General features: G+C 43.9%; 2 protein-coding genes across 5 annotated transcripts in view; one reads left to right on the forward strand and one right to left on the reverse strand.

Moving 5' to 3' along the window:
* The window catches only part of Aldh5a1 (aldehyde dehydrogenase 5 family member A1), a 36,093-nt gene that overhangs the window by 10,276 nt on the left and 4,324 nt on the right, over nucleotides 1–21,493 (forward strand). For 2 of the 3 annotated variants that reach the window (XM_004847604.4, XM_013073261.3), the window contains exons 4-9: nucleotides 1,294–1,410; nucleotides 3,984–4,127; nucleotides 6,967–7,110; nucleotides 9,154–9,312; nucleotides 18,509–18,678; nucleotides 21,159–21,217. In XM_004847604.4, the coding sequence (XP_004847661.2) occupies nucleotides 1,294–1,410; nucleotides 3,984–4,127; nucleotides 6,967–7,110; nucleotides 9,154–9,312; nucleotides 18,509–18,678; nucleotides 21,159–21,217 (793 nt within the window). Of the gene's footprint in view, nucleotides 1–1,293; nucleotides 1,411–3,983; nucleotides 4,128–6,966; nucleotides 7,111–9,153; nucleotides 9,313–18,508; nucleotides 18,679–21,126; nucleotides 21,218–21,493 lie in introns of all 3 variants that reach the window. The other variant, XR_002395968.2, reaches the window with a different exon arrangement.
* Nucleotides 20,283–21,493, reverse strand: part of Kiaa0319 (KIAA0319 ortholog) — a 95,591-nt gene continuing 94,380 nt past the window's right edge. For both annotated transcript variants that reach the window (XR_015439111.1, XR_015439110.1), the window contains one exon: nucleotides 20,283–20,545. The gene's annotated coding sequence lies outside the window, so the exon portion shown is untranslated. The remainder of the gene's footprint in view (nucleotides 20,546–21,493) is intronic.

The raw sequence follows: 21,493 nt of genomic DNA on the forward strand, positions 1-21,493 counted from the left end.
TGTGCTGTTACCTGATGCTCAGCTGCTGGAACCACGCTGGGGTGAGCTGGCTCATGTGCCAACAGGGAGGGCTCTGCGTGCCTGCTGCGGCACATGTGCCATAGCTTCTTCAGCACTACCATAAAGTCTTCTTCCTGGCATTTTCTAGTATCTCTGGAAAGATTGTCTGGCATTTACCATTTTTAAGAAGATTTAAGATAGCAGACATTTTTAAGTGTACATAGTTTGGGAAAAGTTGTTTCTATTATTATCACTAGCAGACCAGGGCTCGGGATTTAGCTCAGTGGCACTGCACTTGCCTCGAAACCACAAGGTCCTGAGTTCGATCCCCGGTACCAAAAAAAAAAAAAATAGCGGCCCATGTGTGTACCCACCAGCAGGTCAGGCCAGGTTCTGGAGGTCACAAGGCTAAGAATATGAGGCTGTGTCTGCCTGGATGGGCCTGCAGTACACTTGAGGGACACCAGCTTTCTCTCAGGGAGCAGCCCCTCTTGGATCCCTTTACCAGCTCCCACATTAACTACTCTTCGGGATCTGCCAGCTGGCCCAAGACTGCTGTCCCTCCCTGCTGGGCACAGGCACAGGTAGAGTTCTCCTTAGTGTCCACACTGACTGGCTTTGACCCAAGGCTCACTTGGCCTCTGGCAAGTTCTTTGTCAGTTTCCCCAAAAGTAATAGTAATAACCTCAAGAGATGTGATAAAGATTTAGTTAAAGTGCTTAGAATAATACCTAACATAGAATAAGCACTATACAAGTATTTGTCAAAATAAAATAAAATACAGTTACCATAGCTATGTAGATGTCTATAGCTATCTGTATAAAGAGGAAAATGAATCATTTACTGTTTTCAAAATCACCATGGCTAATATTTTCTCCCAAGGGCTTCCACCAAACCCACACTGCCGCCTGTGTTTGTAAGTACAGTTTAGTTGGGAGATGCCACATCTGCTTGTGTGCGTATTATCTTTGATGGGTTTCAGGATACGACTTCAGAGTTAAGTTAGTTGTGACAGGAACTATACATTTCACAAAACCTAGAATTCTTACCACCTGGCCCTTTACAGGAAAAACAGGTCCATATAGTTTTGTCCTGTGTTAAACTCACATTTCCTGTCTTTATGAGCACCTTTACCTCCCGAGTCCCTCAAGTCAGTGAGGGTCAGGTGCTCTGGGCGCTCACCTAGGCAGCTGGAGATCAGGTTTGCCAGGAATTGTGCACTGGAATCTGCTGCTTCCCTGTGGAAGAGTGAGGTCCTTCCTCTAACACCTATCCTCTGCTCTTTGATCCCAGTGGAATTTCCCCAGCGCCATGATCACCCGGAAAGTGGGGGCCGCCCTGGCAGCCGGCTGCACGGTGGTGGTGAAACCTGCTGAGGACACGCCCTTCTCTGCCCTGGCCCTGGCCCAGGTGAGCCTCTCCCTGGGACTCCACAGAGCCAGCCAGCCAAGTCCAACAGTGGGTTTTCCTCTGGGACACAACAAAGCAGTTTTGCAGCTTCCTTCTTTGCCTGAATCTGCTGCAACATGGCATGTTTTAATCTGCTGAGAATTATTTTAAGTCAGGAGTTGCTCTTCCTAGAAAAAAAATAGATGGGAGACTTTCTGATGCCTGCAGGCCATGTATTTTTTAGTCTACTGTAAAAAGGCTATCTATCCATTGTCTTCATTAAATAGGCACTAAAACGCTGGTGCTTCTCACATTTGGGTTCTCTGTCCTTCCTGCACTTGCTGCAGTTCAGCCTGTATCCAGGCAAATGTTATTCTGCTTAAAACCCAGCCTTCCTACAGTGGCCGCCGAGCCCTAGATGTTCCCTCCAAGCCCGATGTGGTAGTGCATTCCTGTAATTCAGCACTCTGGGAGGCTGAGGCAGGAGAATCACAAGTTCTAGCCCAGCCTGGGCAACTTAGTGACTTAGTGAGACCCTCTCTTAAAATTTAAAAATTTATAAAAAGGCTGGGGATGTAAGTCAGTATGAAGACTTTGGGTTCGATTTCTGGTACCACAGTGATGCCCCTCCCAACCTTTGGTGCCCTCTGCCCTTGTCTGTCACCCAGGAGTGTCTCATCATCTCAGGCCACTCTGGCCCTGCACCATGGGTCACCCCCAGCCTTGAGCATTGTCCCCACATACACCCATGACTTGCTGCTTCCTGTCTGTATGTTTTATGGAAAACTCACAGAGGTGGCATGAGGATTTCTCATGTACACACCCAGCTTCCCTCATTACCAGTGAAGGAGTTAGGAGGTGCCACCTCAGACAGTGTCAAATTGGCATATTCATTACTTCAAGCAGAGATCACTTGAGGAATGATAACTTCAGAAAGGCCCATCTGGGCTGGCTACAGTGGTACACGCCTGGAACCCCTGCTACTCGGAGGCTGAGGGATGAGGACTGCACGATCAAGGGTGGACTGGACAGCTTAGCGAGACCCTGTCTCAAAGAATAAAAAGGGCTGGGGATGTAGCTCAGTGCAAGGTTCTTGGGCTCAATCCCCAGTACTGAAAAAAAAAAATCCCTGGCTCTGTCCCCTTCCTCAAGTCTCCTTTGAGCTTCCATGTGCTGTTCACAGCAGGCATCTGGATGCTTCCCTGAGTGCTGGGGCTGGCAGCTGCTAGAGATCCCTTGCCACTAAGTCTTGTCATAAATATTTCCTGTAACTGTCTCACTGTAAATGCCATCGATACTTTGGTCTTGCTACCCAGTTTCTGTCTTTGTGAGAAGATTTAGGGAAATTCAGAAACTCTGCTTCTACTACCATCTTCTCAGAATCCCAGTCAGCTTTATATAATAAGTTAATGTTCATGGTATTCAGAAATTCAAATAATCCAGGACACGTCTTATCTGAAGAGAGAGTGCAGTTCCTCAGCAGGCTGCCTTGAGCAGCAGCTGCCCCTCTGGCACCCTCGGGAGGCCTTGGCTGGGCTCTTCTCCTCTCTCCCTCCCTTTCCTCATTTCCAGCTGGGCATGGTGGTGCAAGCCTGTAATCCCAGCACTTTCGAGGCTGAGGCAGGAGGATCACTATGAGTTCGAAGCTAGACCCTGTCTTAAAAAACAAAACAAGGGCCAGGGATTTAGCTGCACCTGCTTCACAAGCGCAAGGTCCTGAGTTCGATCCCCAGTATAAAAAAAAATAAAAATAAAAATAAAACAAAGCAAAACTAAAACACATACACATATACACAAATCTTCCCTAATCTCTGCCCTGGGAGATGGACTCAGAAGCACTTTGCTTGTGGCCCTGCACTGATAGCTTCGCTCTAAACACCTTTCCACCCTCCTGCTAGAGAATCACCACCTTTTTGTGTGAATGCCCCTCTGCATTTTCTTGGGGAAAAAATCTAAAGTTGTTTGACTACCAAGTAACAGCAAAAGTTATATCCCAGGGGCCAGGGATTTAGCTCAATGGTTCCACTGCCTGCCTCGAAAGCACAAGGACCCAAGTTTGATCCCTGGTACCAAAAAAAAAAATTTATATCCCAAGAAGTGTATTTTAATGATGTTTAATAGTAATATTAATATCACTTTAGCACTAAAAATCATATTTCAGTTTCAAATACATATGATATAGGAATATAGGGCCGAGGATTTAGCACAGTGGTTTCGCCGCCTGCTGTGCAAGCAAGGACACGAGTTCGATCCCTGTTACCAAAAAAACCCAAAAACATGTGATATAGGAATATAGAAATGTGTAATTAGATATTGTGCATAGACCTTGGTATGTACTTGTGCTGGGAATTGAACCCAGGGCCTCGCTCATGCGAAGCCCATGTTCCACCTCTGAGTTACCCCTCAAGCCCAGGTGTGTTTTTACTCCACACACATGCTTGCTTCAGCAGCACAGACCCTACAGATGGGAAAGATATTGTGAGCCCAAGGTCAGCTTCATTTTCTTTCCATTAATTTGTGGATCACACATCTACGCATTTCAGTTTTCTGCTTCTCTCTGTCTAATGACGTTTGCTGGCTGTTTCCCTCTGCAGCTCTCGAACCAGGCAGGCATCCCTTCCGGAGTGTACAACGTCATCCCCTGCTCCAGAACCAAGGCCAAGGAGGTTGGGGAGGTGCTTTGTACTGATCCTCTCGTCTCCAAAATCTCCTTCACAGGCTCAACAGCCACAGGAAAGGTATGTGGTAGGTCTCAGAGAAGATAAGATCATTCTGGTTGCTTCCTTCCTTCCTTTCTTCCTTTTTTGGTTTTTTGAGACTGGGTCTCACTGTGTAGTCCAGGCTGGCCTTGAACTTTCGGTGATGCTCCTGCCTCAGCCTGCAAGCACTGGGATTACAGGCGTGTGCCGTCACGCCTGGCTTTCTTTTCTATAGAGTATAAAAATACTATTTTATTTTCATCGTAGTTTTTAGCAAGATTTCTAGCAGAGCATTAAAGCTTTACCAACAGTGTCTGCTCATCCTCTGGCGATATTTGGGACTGTGATCCATGCTGTGACATGACTTGGCCTTCGAGGTGACAGTACCAGAGCTATAAGGGTCCCATTGTTTTGCTTAATGTCAAGCAACTGAACACTATTCATTGGATTTCTTCAATTCCAGATTGCACATTTCTTTCACAGTCTAGAATTAAAGATTCCAGAAACTCCCCAATGATGCTGAAATGGGTGCTTTGGAAATGAACAAAAATTATATTTAGTATAAAGGTACTTACAGAAATGGAAAGATCTTTTTCTTATTAGTTGTGTTTTTTTTCTTCAGTGCTAAGTCCATTCTTTAAAACTTCATATGTGTCCCTGGGAGTAGATTTTTATTGATCCTTTTAAGTGTTCAAAAAAGAAAAAGTCAGGGTGAACTAGAAGTTCTCATTTACAAAGTTTCCAGGTAATATACCCTTTGCTACTACATGTATGTGTACATATACATATGTACATGTGTGTACATACTCATGTTAGACATATGCAAAAAACAGTGGGCCAAATAGAAATGAAATCTGAAAGTTTTTGTGAAAGTGGTCATTTTTAGAAAGTGTGAAAAGCAGGAAGGAATAATGCAGCTATCATATAATTCCCAAGCAGTTACTTTTGTCATGCCATATGGTCCCACTCAGCAGCCCTTTATTTATTTATTTATTTATTTTTATTTTTTGGTACTGGGGATCGAACTCGGGTCCTTGCGCTTGCAAGGTAGGCAACAGAACCACTGAGCTAAATCTCCAGCCCCAAGCAGCCCTTTAAATTCCTTCCACTCACTCATCCCATCTACTGCCCAGTAATTTTATCTACCATCCATTCATCCCATCTACTGGCCACCCATCTCAAAGCAGGGATGTTTATGTCCATAAACTGCCGTGCTCCCGGTCGCTGGATCTGGCCATGAAGACTTACTCTTAGAAGGCTTCAGGTGTTGCTGTGAAGTCACGAGAGAAAGGACGGGGAGAAGGCCATGACACCCATGCTGTTCAAGCCAGGGAGATCCCAGAGTGTTGGGCACAGGGCAGTGACCCCTCTTCTGTCGTTTCACAGTTTCCTCAGCAAACTGTCAGCAGCTGTCTGATCTCCAGGAAAGTGTCAATTGTGTTCCCGCCAATCTGGCTTTGCTTCTCTTTACCTAGGGCAGTGATTTGCTCCAGTGACTTAAAGGGAACAGCGATAAGTAGAGCAAAAATAATCTGGGCTGGATGTGTAGAGTATGAGCTTAGGATGGGCAAGACCTCAGGTTCAGCTGTCAGCAATAAAATGATAATAACAACCATGACCACAGCAACAAGCGAACTCTGTGTCAGGGGCCTCTTCTGAGCCAGGGGAGAATCCAGAGGATCTGCGGCGGAGCTCCTGGTCCTCGGCACAGACTCTCACTTCTTAGATGAAGCACACACAGGGCAGTGTTCTGGGGACACCCTGCCCTCATCCCCTGCTGGGGCTGCCCCCTTCCCAGAGCCTTGTGGAGCACGGTACAGCTCATGACACCTGATCTCTCCTGTGAGTGTCACCTGAGAAAAATGGCATCCACAGGCTGACAATGATCGAGGACAGTGGCCTGGCAGAGACAGGGAGCTAGGCCAGTCGCGGTCAGTCCTGGGACGCTGAGTGCTGACGTCAGCTGTGGGAACCAGAGCTGAAAGGACTAGGAAGGGACAGTGTTGTTGCAGCTCCAGGGCTCATGGCAGCCAGGCTGGGCCATCTGGGGAGAAGCTGGAATGACTCAGTGGTGACCCTACAGTGAGAACCATCTTCACACTGGAGTGAATTCTGAAGAGTCAACAGCCTGGCAGATAGCACTTAAAAACTTTAAATGAAAATAGTTGTGTTGAGTCTAACAAATATGTTTAAGCCAAGCATGGTGGCACATGCCTGTAATCCCAGCACTTGGGAGGCTGAAGTAGGATTGCCACAAGTTCAAGGCTAGCTTGGGCTACATAGCAAGATTCTGCCTTTAAAAAAAAGTGGTGGTGGGGGGAACAAGGTGTAAAGTGTTATGAACATGTTAAGATGTTCCAGATAAATGGCTAAAGGGGAAGGTAAAGCAGGTAACAAAGCTCTATGATTATACCCCACTGTTTTCTTTTTTAAAAAAGAAAAAATATGTTTACATGATGCTGCATTCTGAAATGCTGTTAGTGGCAAACCATAGCTTGTGGGATTCTGGGTGATTTTTAAAGTCGTATTTCTATATTATCATGTTTAAACCTATCTCATATATTTTAATCCATGGTTCAAAACTCAAGGCAGTGTTAGCGTTTACCTTGAGAAATCCCACCCTGTTCCTATTACATCTTCTCTTGTTCTTTTCTATGAGCAATTATTTTTACTTTCTTATTATCTTCCCAGTGTTTTTATCACATGTACACAAATATGAGTGCACACTTTTATCTCTCCTTTTCCTGTGCACACTAATACCCCATACACACTGTGCGCCTTGCTGCTTTCATTACTGGGTGACGCTCCCGGCAGAGGCTTCGTAGCCCTGGTTGCTGGGTTTGTGCGCACGCATTTGCATTCTCCCCACTGCCTGCAGGTCCTGTTGCACCACGCAGCCAGTACAGTGAAGAGGGTCTCCATGGAGCTGGGTGGCCTTGCCCCGTTCATAGTTTTCGACAGTGCCAACGTGGATCAGGCTGTGGCAGGAGCCATGGCATCTAAATTTAGGAATGCTGGTCAGGTGAGTTAAATAAAATCTCCAGTTTTGGCGGGGGGGCGGGGCGTGTAGAGATGTGGGCTTAGCAAAGATCACACCAGTACCACCTCCGGTGCCTACTCATCTCCTATGGGCCTTCCGCTGCTGGTTAGCTGAGGGTTCTTTCTCTTGGCTGGAGTGGAAATCACCTTGAGTGCCAGCGGCTCTCGGCCCTTGGTGCTATGATCTGGGCTCTGCACATCTATAGCCCTCAGCATTTCTAGCCTCCAGCCCTCAGTGTTAACAGCTCTGGGCTCTACACCTCTGGTCAGCTCCTCAGTAGCCAAGGCTCTGCCCTGAACCATCTGGAGCTCTTCTTAGCAGCTTCTGCTGGACTCTGGAGCTCATAGCTCTTTTTGAAAGCAATCTGCTCTGCCTCCTGTCACATTACCAAGGAATTTTCAGGACTACCAGAACAAGGCTTTATTTGAACAGAGCCTGTGCAATACATGCACAGAGAAGGCCCTCATAGGTTAACTAGAGGAGTGCTAGAGGAGTGCTGCTTTTGTAAAGCAACAGCAGCCCTGTGATTGGTCCAAATTCAAGCCAGCCAAATTTGGTCCAAATTTGAGCCTGCTGATTGGCCTGAATTCAAGCTTGCTGATTCAAACCTGACTGATTCAAGTTCGAGCCTACTATGGTCAGGGCAGACATCTCCCTGGACTTGTGCAGGACAGCCAGGACAGCTGCAGCTGTCGCTGTCAGCCAAAGCACGCCCCCTTCTGGCTGTCAGGTAAAAAAGGGAAGGGTTGGGTTGACTGTGTATGGTCTATCTCACTTCCATCCTAGTTCATTCATTCTTTCAGTGAGCCTTTATTGATCCCTTTTGATTTTACTAGGGACTGTGCGAGGCTTGGGTAGACCACAGGGAAGTAAGGCGTCGTCTCTAGCTTCAGAGGGTTTCCCGAATTGCAGATGTCTTTCAATCAAACAGTCCTCTCTTCTTTCTTCTCTTTCTACGCTTTGAATCTGGTTGTTTCCATGGATCTCCCTTACTGGGCTTTTCACTGCTGAATGGATGTAGTCATCTCCTCAGACACAAAAGAGTCTTCAGCAGTGAAAGTCTGAGGTCCTCTGTCTTGAGGAAAAGGAAGATAGGAAAATTTCTTCCTAAGCTTCTTAGGAAGTAGTCTTTAGCTGTGGCCTTAATGTACCATCAATTTCAGGAAACAGAATAAATACACCTAAAAGGTCCTGTTATTAAAAGGTGAAATGTTTCATTCTATTTTGTGTTAGTTTTCTTTGGTTTGGCCTTTGGTAATTAATTTTTCCCATTTCACATAACTTTAATAGACTTGATTCTTTTAGAAATAGATATGCTTTCCTTTACAAATACAAATGCCAATGTGTGTAATCTTCAGGGTTAAGCCATAAGCTTACAACTTTGGGGCGGGTTTCTTTATGCCAGTAAACATCCATAGTATGTGAAATATATGTATACTTTTTTCTGCTAGGCTAATACATGATGAAGAAAAAAGATTAAAAAATTGATCAGTGATTACTATGTTTCTTTTAGTTATATTTTATAACTTAAAATAATAGGTCTGATCTGATCAGAAAAAAATAAGCAAGAGTTTTTTCAGTAATTTAGGCTAACATGGAAGAAGGGCCTTAGGTCCATTTTTTAAATGACAGATTCAGTCTAACACTTGGAAAGATGCATCTAGAAAGTATAAGTTAGCATTTGACCCCATTCTTTGTAGCCTCTGCGGTCACTGCCAAATTGCTATCTCTCCAGAGGGTTATGGCCCCTTTTTCCTATTTGTTTTATAATAGTTTATTCAAGCCACTTAATAACTTGGGGTGAGTGGCCATGAGTCTTATTTTACACAGAGATATTTATACTTGCTCACATGTTCGACTATACATGTGTAGCAGCTAGGGAGGGAGGCAGAGAGGAAGCTCAATTATCTTTGGGCCAGTATCTTTGTGTTTTCCCAGCAGGGAGGCAGCTGTGTCACGTTTCCTTGTTGGACCCATAGCTCCCGACAAACTGACTGTGTGGGTTTGTTTCTGTCTCCTGTCCAGACTTGTGTTTGTGCAAACCGATTCTTGGTGCAAAAGGGTATCCACGATTCCTTTGTAAAAAAATTTGCTGAAGCAATTCAGAAAAGCCTGCGTATAGGGAGTGGATTTGAAGAGGGAACTACTCAAGGCCCATTAATTAATGAAAAAGCAGTAGAAAAGGTAAGTTCATTTTATTATCTCTGAAAGTAAACTGTATGGTTTCAAAATGAAAAGCTTAACTGAGCAAAAACACTTTGGTAAGGTGCTCAGCAAAATTATTTTGGAAACAGTGGAGAAATTTGAAAAAATAAAAAAAGAGAGGATTTCTACCAGTTTGTATGATCAGGTGGCACTGCCGTAACATAAGCTTCTCTAACTCTGTCATTGCACTGAGACTTTATGATATCTGTCACTTTGGGTCTTCTGCCTCCTGCCTCAGTCTTCCATCATAGTGGCTGTAATTCTTCCTTTGATGACAGACATCTATTCTGGGAGGATCCCTGAGGAAAGCACTCCAGCAGGGAAACAGAGACTCATGGGTACCATGTTCAGGATTTAGACATGCAAAATGAAACCACTTTTAGGAAGGATTTGTGTGATGAAAAATGACACAAGCTAGACTACGAGTGAGGTGAGATTTCTTCATTGTACTGTTTTTTGTTTTTTGTTTTTTCCAAAAATCCTTTTTAGAGTCACAGAAAACTTTCTTATAATACCAAATATCCAATATGTCCAATATGTTGCCTAGATAAGGATTTTAACAGAATCTTTTAAGGCAGGCAAATATGGCAGCTGGAGATGGGATGTAGGGAAGAAGAGAGTAAGGAGGTAGGTGACGAGTGATGCTCACCAGCTCTAAACAAACCAAGATCAAGGAGAGCCGAGACAGTGCTCACAGGGGTGACACAGCCCACACTCTGGTCCTCAGCCTCCTGAGAGCCAGAGGGCCAACCTCAGACCCATGACCACCCCGACCCAGTGGGCAGTCACTTCCGCCAAACCCATATCCATTGCTTTCCCCCAGGGAGGCATGGAGGTTTGACGAGCTCTGGCAAGTGTCTGGTGATTACCTTGGTATTACTCTCAAAACAGAAAATGCATTGAAGCTCACACAGTACCACTTGCATCTTAGAGGTGACTTTGGGCCCCGGGACACACTGGGGTGCTTGCTTGTCTAGTGATCGTGGTCTGAGTTCAAGTCCCAAATGGGAATTCTCAACCCCCCCTGTGATTTTCACAGCTATGATGCTTGTCCCAAGTTGGGCCCAGCCTTGTTTTGTTTTGTTGGTAGTGCTGGAGAATGAAACCCAGAGCCTCACACAGGTAAGTATCACTGAGCCACACCCCAGCCCAGCCTTAGCATTTTTAAGTGCCCAGATGATGCTAATTTGCAGCCAGTCTGGGAGCTGTATTGGAGATTTTTTTCCCTAAGTGGATATGTAGGTATTGCCCTCTAAATGGCGCTGCATACTAAAACTTGAAATAAGCACCACTGCCTCTGTTTTGGTGGAGTTTGATAAAAATAACCTTGTTTAAGGACACAGTTTAAAGCTCGGGATGTCCTCAGTGGTAGAGCACTTGCCTAGCATGCATGAGGGCCTGGGTTTGATCCTCAAAAACAAAAACCAAAAATAAAAACAATCTGTGGGGTTGGCACTAATGTCCACACTGCTACAGAGGGGCCCTAGGGAAAAAATACTGCACACTTCATTTAATACAGAGAGGGGCAGGTTCTTAGGGGCAAGGAAGTGGGATAATGTTAAATAAGGTATAAATAGATTTTTAAAACACAAATCACAGAAGGCCATCCTGGCTAATGGGAATTTGTTGCAGGCAATGGGATTTTTTTAGATTCAAAGCATGTGAGTCTTGATGGCAGAATGTGCCCAGGCCTGTAGTTATGTCTCTTCTGGAACACTATAGAAAATTCAGCTGACAATGGAGGGGAGGACTGCAGTGCACAGAGTGTGTGATGAATTTCTGCAGGGAGGAGGGGGCTGTGTTAAGAGAAAAATCAAAGCAGGTGGTCCTGTCTGGGGCAGCTGCAGAGGCCATCGGAGCCTACCTAGAGCAGGCTGTGCAGGGAGTGGGAAGTGGAAGAAGGGAGACCCAGAGCTGGTTGATTATACTCTTGCACCGTTTTCTGGGTCATTCCCACACCAGCCCTCTCACCCCCAGTACCTACAGGCCAGCAGAGGCATTTGTCCCTGGCATAGCCGTTCTTCTAAAGCAATAGAGTAGCTGACCAGGAGTGCTGCTCTTCAGGAGCAATGCCTTTCTGGCTGTGCCCTTTAGGGGAAGGGGCCACCCTGTGGGATGCTTCCAAGTCAGAATAAACCCAAGTTCACAGCAAAGGCCACCATGGTCCTGATGCCTAAAAGCCATTGGCATGGAAGAGCAAAGGTTGCTGGAGGAAACAGAGCGGACCCTGAAGGAAGCAGACAGCTGGGCAACAGAAAGGACATCTCTAAGAATCCCTATCACCATCCAGGAGTTCTGAGGAGATAGTATCCCTGTAAAAAAAGCACAGTCTGTAAAAGTAAAGCCATGAAAGCAAGACACAGTCTGTAGAAATTGAATGCACAACTGTCTAAAACATCAGAAGCTGAAGATAGAAGATAAAATTAGGGAGAACTCATGGAATAAAACAAAGCATAGAGAAAGAATGTGGTAGAGCTTTTTGAAATTAGAGTTACAGACACACCTTGTTTAATGACCAAGCTTTGTTCCTGCAACTTAGGTCATTAAATGAGCTGGTTGCTAAATGAGGAATTGTATTGAGTATATACATCACAATATTCAGAACCAAGAAATGGTTAAACTCCAGTTTGATGACTTTGCTTTGATTTGCATAACTCTTACATGTAGTACTATAATGTATAACAGAACATAAAACTACAGTAGTGTACTGTACAGTATAATCAGCAAAAATGACAGTAATGTACTGTATAAGAAGCCACCATCCATAAGGCATACTGTTCACATTCCTGCGTGCTAAGTCTGAGTGCTGGCTGTAAGTCCGAACAGCACACCTTGGTCGTAAGTCCAAACAGTCGTTAAAACCAGAAATATCTAAATGGAGGTGAGGGAAGCGATCCCTCAGTATGAGGAGCTGTAGAATGAAAGAATTGAGAAGATGGAGGAAATGTCATTTATCTAATAAATAATTGGTAAAACTCAGAGCTATGGGAAAATAACTTCATTCTTTAGATCAAAAGATTTCACCAAATATCTACTGACAAGAATGAAAAGCAAATGGGCTATAACACTCATGTCAGTGTGCAATAGACTAGATATACTCGGTGATGTCCACTGGATGACAGAATCAGCTAAGGACACACTCTGGGAACAGAGTGTTTGACCTCCATCTTGAAGCAGTGCAGGACCATACTGAGGAGAATGGATCAGAAGAAAACAAAAGCACAGTTCAAGAAAGAGGACAACACAGGAGCCACCTGGTTCCACACTACAAAGATACAGAGGACACCAGACCACAAGACCACAGTACTGAGTCCTGCTGCTCCCGGCCCAGAGGTAGGGGCTTCTGAGCCGCTGTCCCACTGCTCCTGGTCGAGAGGAAGGGGCTTCCTGGCCACCATCCCTCCCACTGCTCCCAGCCCACAGGAAAGGGCTTTTGGGCCACCATCCCTACCGCTACTCCCAGCCCCTGTCCCACCTCTCCCAGCTCAGAGGAGGTAATCCGTGCAGGCAATAACAGCCCCCCGCCCCAGTTGAAATGAGAAAATACATAAATAAGTCTCAAAACCAGACTTCCAGATCACCTACAGCAACCCCAAAGGGAAATGAAATGGAACACTCTGATAGTCAACCACCTGGACCCACTGAACTGGCAACAAAAGGGGATCTGGAAAAAATGAAATCAGAAATAATTCCTCAGATAACAGGAGAAATTGTGCCCCTAGTGCAAGACATGATTAATAAATCTAGAGAGGAGCTCAGGGACATGATGGAATTCCAACATAAGAAACAAATGGAATCCATAAAACAGCTGCAAATAGATTTCCAGGACATGAAAAACTCCATTGAAAGTCTACACAGCAGAATGAGCCAATGTGAAGACAGAATTTCAGATATAGAAGATAAGATTGCAATTAGTGACCAGGAAAAGAAAAATTGCTTCAAAATTATAAGGGAATATGAGAAATCAATCCAGCAGCTGCTAGATGATGCAAAGAAGAATAACACAAGACTGATTGGGCTCAATGAAGAAATAGGAGAGTGTGGAGATGACATAAAAGATCTCTTCACAGAAATAATGGCAGAAAACTTCCCAAGCAGGGGAAAAGAGCTTGACATACAGATAAGTGAGGCATATAGGACTCCAAATAGCTTTGATCAAAAAAAATCTAAACATAGGCATATAATTGTTAAGATTCCAGAAACACAACAGAAGAACAAAGTTTTACAAGCAGTTAGAGAAAAGAAACAAATCACATACAAAGGAAAGCCCATCAGAATCACAGCAGACTTCTCAATACAAACCATCAAGGCAAGAAGAGCTTGGAGTGACATATTCCAAGCCCTAAAAGAAAACAGCCTCCAACCCAGATTGATGGACCCTGCAAAACTATATTTCAAAATTGATGGAGAAATAAGATACTTTCATGACAAAGAGCACCTTAGGAACTTTGTGAATACCAAACCAGCACTCCAAAGAATTTTACACAATAGCCTAGGAACAGATATTGAGGATCACAACCACAGGAAGCAAAGCAGAGTGAACCCATCTGGCATGACAAGAAATTAAATGTAAAGGGAGAGAACCCTACAAAAAGAAAAGGTCATGGCAATGACAAGTCAATACATTTCAGTTATAACCATCAATATTAATGGTCTCAATTCACCAATCAAAAGAAATAGACTGGCAGAATGGGTCAAGAAGCAAAATCCAACAATATGCTGCATACAAGAAACACACTTAATTCAAAAGGAAACTCATAGACTGAAAGTTAAAGGGTGGAAAACAGTACTCCATGTGACAGGAACCCGAAAAAAAGCAGGAGTAGCTATCCTCTTTGCCAATCAAGTAGATTTCAAAGCAACACTGATTAAGAGAGACGAAGAAGGACACTACATCCTTGTAAAGGGAAGAATCCAAGAGGAAGAGATGACAATCGTAAATATCTATGCACCAAACACTAGTGTGCCCAACTATATAAAACAAATACTAACAGACATAAAAAGTCATATATGCACTAATACAATTGTAGTGGGGGACCTTAACACCCCACTGTCAAAAATAGATCAACTAGACTAAAAATAAGTAATGAAATACTAGAACTCAATTGAACTCTTGAACAAATGAACTTAACAGATGTTTACAGAGTCTTCCACCCCACAAAATCAGAATACACATTCTTCTCAGCTGCACATGGGTCATTCTCCAAAAGCGACCACATACTCACACATAGAACATGTTTAAATAAGTGGAAAGGAGTTGAAGTTATCCCCTGTGTATTATCAGACCATAGTGCGATGAAATTGGAGATCCATAGCAAAAGAAACTCAAAAAATTTCATAAACATGTGGAAATTGAACAACACACTTCTGAATAACCAATGGGTCACAGAGGAAATTAAAGAAGAAATCAGACAGTTCCTTCAATTAAATGACAATGACAATACAACATATCGGAATCTATGGGACACAATGAAAGCAGTCTTATGAGGGAAATTCATAGCAGTGAATATGCATATTAGGAAAACAGAGAGAGCCCAATTAAACAACCTGATGCTGAACCTCAAGCTTCTAGAAAAAGAAGAGCAGGACAACCCCAGAGCTCGTACAAGGGAGGAAATTATAAAGATCAGAGGAGAAATCAATGCAATAGAGACTAAGAGAACGATACAAAAAAAATCAATGAAGCCAAGAGTTGGTTCTTCAAAAGAATCAACAAAATTGACAAACCTTTGGCCAACCTTGTCAGAAAAAGGAAAGAAAAGGCCCAAATCCATGCAATTAGGAATGAAAAGGATGAAATGACAACAGACCCAGCAGAAATCCAGAGGATCATCAATACCTACTTCCAGAACCTATACACCAATAAGATGGAAAACACAGAAGAAATGGACAGATTCCTAGACACATATGAATTACCAAAGTTAAACGAAGAAGACCTAAAAATTCTGAACAACCCAATATCAACCAATGAAATTGAAAATGTAATAAAAATCTTATCAACTAAGAAAAGCCCAGGCCCTGATTGCTTCACTGCTGAATTCTACAAGACATTTAGAGAGAAACTGCTGCCACTACTGTTTAACCTCTTCAATGAAATTAAAAGGGAAGCAATACTCCGAAATTCATTCCTGGAAGCAAGCATCACTTTGATCCCCAAAGCAGAGAAAGACCCAACTGAAAAAGAAAACTATAGGCCAATCTCACTCATGAACATAGATGCAAAAATCCTTAATAAGATACTGGCAAACAATGCAGAAGATCATCAAGAAGATCATACACCCTGATCAAGTGGGATTCATCCCAGGGATGCAGGGATGGTTCAATATACGAAAATCAATTAATGTAATACACTATATCAATAGAGCCAAGGGCAAAAACCATATGATTATCTCCATAGACGCAGAAAAAGCATTTGACAAAATCCAACATGCATTTATGATAAAAACCCTACAAAAAATTGAAATAGATGGTCTCTACCTCAAACTGATAGAAGCCATCTATGAAAAACCAACAGCCAATATCATACTAAATGGTCAAAAACTGAAATCCTTCACAGTAAAATCAGGAACAAGACAAGGATGTCCACTATCACCACTCTTGTTCAATATAGTTCTGGAAACATTAGCCACGGCAATTAGACAAGAGAAAGAAATAAAAGGAATAAAGATAGGTAATGAAGAAGTCAAATTGTCATTATTTGCAGATGACATGATACTCTATATAGAAGACCCCAAGAACTCCACCAAAAGTCATCTAGACTTAATAACCAAATTCAGTCAAGTAGCTGGTTACAAGGTCAACACACAAAATCAATAGCTTTCCTCTACACCAATGACAGACTCACTGAGAGAGAAATAGGGCAAATAATTCCTTTCACAATAGCATCCAAAAAACTGAAATACCTAGGAATCAACCTAACGAAAGAAATCAAAGACCTCTTCTCTGAAAACTATGGCACTCTGAAAAGAGAGATTGAAGATGATATCAGAAAATGGACAGACATCCCCTGCTCCTGGGTAGGAAGGATTAATATAGTGAAAATGTCCATACTTCCAAAACTGCTATATAGATTTAATGCAATTCCAGTTGGGATCCCAGCAACATACTTCATAGACCTTGAGAAAACAATCCAAAAATTCATTTGGAACAAGAAGAGACCCAGAATAGCAAAAGCAATTCTAGGTAACAGAGACATGGCAGAGGGTATCACAATCCCCAACCTGCAACTCTACTACAAAGCTACTGTGATAAAGACAGCATGGTACTGGCAAAGAAACAGACCTGAGGACCAGTGGAACAGATTAGAAGATGCAGAAACAACGCCAGAAACACTCAGCCATCTCATCTTCGATAAAGGAGCCAAACACCCTCACTGGAGGAAAGATAGCCTCTTTAATAAATGGTGCTGGAAAAATTGGGCTTCAACCTTCCAAAGATTAAAACTAGACCTATATCTCTCACCATGCACTAAACTAAAATCAAAATGGATTAAAGATCTAAATATTAAAATAGAAACTCTGAACCAGTTGGAACAGAGGTTAGGTAGAACCCTTGAAGACATCGGTGTAGGAAAAGATTTTATGAACAAAACCTCAGTTGCCCGTGAACTAGCACAATCAACAAGTGGGATCTCTTCTTCTTAAAAGGCTTCTGCACAGCAAGAGAAACCACCAGCAGTGTGAAGAGACAACCCACAATGTGGGAAAAAATCTTCACCTGCTCTTCCTCAGACAAAGGTCTACTATCTCGAACCTATAAAGAACTTAAAAAGATCAGATCTCCCAAATTTAAAGACCCAATCCGAAAATGGGCATCTGAAATGAACAGACATTTCTCAGACAAAGAAGTAGAAATAGCAAATAAATACATGAAAAAATGTTCAACATCACTGGTCATTCGAGAGATGCAAATGAAAACAATGCTGAGATTCCACTTCACTACAGAAAGAATGGCCGCTATCATGAAATCAACCAATAACAAATGCTGGTGGGGCTGTGGGGAAAGAGGAACCCTGCTCCACTGCTGGTGGGAGTGTAGACTGGTGCAACCACTGTGGAAATCAGTATGGAGATACCTCAAAGAACTAGGACTGGAAGTCCCATTTGACCCCGCTATTCCACTGCTGGGGATCTTCCCCAAAGAAGTAAAAGGATCATACCACAGTGATATATGTGCACCCATGTTCATAGCAGCACAGTTTGTAATAGCTAAAACTCGGAAACAGCCCAAATGCCCATCAACTGGGAGACTGGATAAAGAAAATGTGGGGTTTTTTTTATAAAATGGAGTACCACTCAGCTATAAAAAATGAGAAATTAGAGACATTTATAGCTAAGTGGATGCACATTGAGGCGATACTCTTAAATGAAATAAATAGGACACACATGTATAAATACCAAATAGTTTCTCTGGTGTGAGAAACTGAAAGTGTAAATAAGGACTAAATGTATAATAGGTAATGTGAAATAGGAAGAAAAGGGGCAAAGGGGAAAGAAGTGGGAGGGCTTGGGGAAAGGATAGAAGGGAATGGCATTAATATGAGAAAATGGAAAAACAGGAACAAAATCTTTGTAAATAGGGAGGAATGGAGGAGTTGAAGGGAGGGCTGGGCAAGGGTGAAAAATAAGAACCAAGAGAGACTATGTAAAGGTGCAAATTTCCAATGATGAATGTCATTATATTGTATACCTAAAATGTACCAATGATTAGAATGAATAATCGACAATGTAAAATAGGAAGAAAAGGTCCAAAGGGGTAGGGGTAGTGGGAGGGGCAGGGGAAAGGAAAGAAGGGAAAGGAAAAATGATGCGAAATGGAAAAAATGGAAATAAAGTCTTTGTAAATAGGGAAGGGTGGAGGGGGTGAAGGGAGGGCTAGGAATGGGGGAAAAATAAGAACCAAGATGCATTATGTAAAGGGACAATTCCCAATGAGAAATGTAATTGTGTTGTATACCTACAATGTACCAATAAAAGAATTTAATAAAAAAAAAAAAGAAAGAGTACAACATGGGACCCAAGAGTCTGGGCCTCACCCTAGGGTGCAAGGAAAGCCAACTCCAGGGAATCGAAAGAAGACCAGTTAGTTTCCTGCAGTGTAAACCTTCTAAGAGACTGCGCCATTGGAGTCCCCTCAGCCAGCCTTCTCAAATGCTCTTCTTTTCCTCACCACACAGGTGGAGAAGCAGGTGAGCGATGCGGTCTCTAAGGGGGCCACCGTGGTGACAGGCGGGAAGCGGCACCCGTATGGAAGAAACTTCTTTGAGCCCACCCTGCTCAGCAACGTCACCAGGGACATGCTTTGCTCTCGTGAAGAGACATTCGGGCCACTGGCACCGGTTATCAAGTAAGATCCTCCGACCACTGGGAAGAGGGAGACAGAACAGAGATTCTTGTGCTGTTATGGGGCTCAGCCCACCGAAGGGCAGGGTTCAATTTATGGCTTTGTTTTTTTTTTAATCTTTGGAAACTTTTAGAACTCACTTTGACATTCTTACCTCTTCCTGCAGTGGCTCTGGTACAGCTCATCCAAGGGCTCTGTCAGTCCGAGGTCCTAATGTCTTTCTTTTAATAACTAAAGTGGGAAATTTGTGATCATTATTTCTCACAATGGTTTCTCCCACTCCGTGTATCCTTTTGCAGTCCCTGAAAGGATTGTTACAGTGACAGTTCTACTCCTGGCCTCCTCTTCCCTTACCTGCTCTTTCCATCCCTTCATCCATTCCTGGTGTCTTCTGACAGTCTTTCCCCTCCGTCTGCTGGATTATGTTTTTGTCTCTTTTTTATTGGTATGTTTCCAATAATGATATCCACATTCATTTGGGGGAATTGGCACATATAATGCATATCCTGGTCATTTTCTATCCCCTTTCTCTCCACCCTCCTCCCTCCACCCCTTTCCCTGACCCCTTCCTCTTCTCCAGAAAGCCTGCCTTTATATTTTGGGTTTCTCATATAAGAGAAGAGAAACTGCATGATATTTGACTTTCCGTGTCTTAATTCTTCAGCTAGACAACCCACTCCCCAATTTTTTTGTCCCAATTATTTTTGCATATTGATCTTTATAATCATTTCTTCCCTACAACTGCTTCTTCCTGCTTCATTTTTCCCCTTACCCTGCTGTGGCCATTTATCCCTTTTCCTACATTTTTATTCTGTTCCACAGTCTCTGCCTGGTGTGGTAGAGACTGTACAGTTTGTTATTGTTTTTTAATCTTAGAGCTCCTCGACTGTCTCCTGATTTCTCCTTTGAATTCATCTTTAGCCTCTGAACTGTGTGCGTCCTTGATATCCACCATGGGGCTGTGAGAAAAGTGTAGACCCCCAGTTCCAGCTTCTGATGTGTTTGAGGGGCAAAGGGCTGAGTCTCAGCGTGGGGTTGGGAGGCTGTAGCACTAAAATCTTGTTTTACCCCTCCCACCCCTCCAAGTATCCTCTTCCTCCTGGGTGTTTTGCAGATATCTCTATTGCAATAGGCTGGAGCAAAAGGCTGCTGCCCTGGCCCCCCCCCCCATGCTTATTGTGCATGGCTGGTGTGCCACCCGGTGTGGGCACTGCCTGGCTCCCTGTGCTGCCCCCTAGCACTTAGCACAGATCCAGGGTCCAGGACTGTGGCCAGGATCACTCAAAATTCAGGGCTGTGATGGTAGGCTGCCCCTCCCTGCCATGGCTCCATAGGTGGCCATCACCTCCCTCCAGGACTCAGCCCCCTTCCTGGCCTGCAAAAGTGTCTGGCATTTGGTGTTCATTGCCAATGGAGCTTTTTCAAGTCAGGATTCTCCTTTTCTCCCCTCTGGTATCTCCAGCACTGAGTTCACAGAGGGAGATGGCTAAGGCTGCCTCTTGCCCAGGGTCAGAAATCATTCTTATCATGCACTTTGCTAGCCTTGGTACCATTTTGCTTGTGGAGTTTATATATTATCCCACCACTACAGAAATACACCACTTGAAGAACATTCATCTCCATTTTAATAGAAATGTTTTTCCTAGAACATGACCCAGATGTTTTCTTGGGTAACTGGAAGGATGCAGTGGCTAGGAATGCAGGCTTTGGAGGTGATGTGGGTGTAGATTCAGGCTTTGCTGCCTGGTGTCAGGCTGCAGGCTGGTTAAACGTTCTGAGCACGCTCTGCAGAGACAGCTGGCTCCCCTTGCTGGTGGGTGTCTATATTTAAAAGTTGGGATGCTTAGAACTTCATGCCACAGTTATAATTCTGGAATGACAGAAAAATACCACTCAGATCTTGTTCCTGGAATAAAATTATAATTCTGCAAGAGGCTGCAGAGGGCTTTGGCATAAATCCTTCCTCTCAGAGAGTAACAGACTCCAAGCACCATGACGCTGTGCAGCAGGAGTAAGTGCCAGAGCCTGTTATAGACTGGCCTTGCCCTCTGACTCTGAATGGGTTTCCTCTACTGCATTATGCTTGCTTCTGTGTAGCTGTGATGTGTCTGTGGCCCTTCTACCCTGCGCACACCCGATGCCATCTGAGCAGTTACGACTCTAATGGGTTCTTGGTGGGCACCAGGAACAGTGGTCCCTTAGGGCTATGTGATAGTCTAGATACAGCCCAGTGCCTGCATGCTGGCCTGCTCTCTCTCGATCCTCCCAGGAGAGCCGAGGCCGGGACTGTCCCGAACACCCAAGCCAGGAATGCTGAGTCCTTCAGCAATTGGTACTCTTCCTCTCTGCACCCTTGGATATCTTTGCAAAACCCTGATTTACTTCTTGCCATTACTTGGTAAACAAATCAGAAGAAACGAAAGCTGGGTCTCTGTACTCTTCCCTCTGCAGGTTTTGCTTATGACCTGTTGTGACTTTGCCAGGTTCGACACAGAGGAGGAGGCTATCGCAGTCGCCAATGCCGCTGAGGTCGGGTTAGCAGGTAGGTACCTGTCCCCACTGGGTAGCAGTCACGCCGACTTTCTCCAGCAAATGCCAGCCATGCTTTCGGACCCATTGCCCTGGGTTCTCAGAAAGAAACTGAAGTAGCATGCATGCTGAGTTGCTTTCCAAGAGGCAAGGCTGCATTTGTGCAAGACTGTGTTCTTTTGACTTGTGCCCTGTGGGACACTTTGGGAAGGACTCTGGTCAGAGCTGGAGACAGCAGAGAGAGAATGGGGCTTGCTGTTATTGTTGGAGAAGTTTGGTGTGCTCAAGA

Source organism: Heterocephalus glaber, unplaced genomic scaffold, assembly GCF_053883595.1.
Source record: "Heterocephalus glaber isolate CG9 unplaced genomic scaffold, H.glaber_assembly_v1.0 deba00001472, whole genome shotgun sequence".
Taxonomy (NCBI): Eukaryota; Metazoa; Chordata; class Mammalia; order Rodentia; family Bathyergidae; genus Heterocephalus; species Heterocephalus glaber.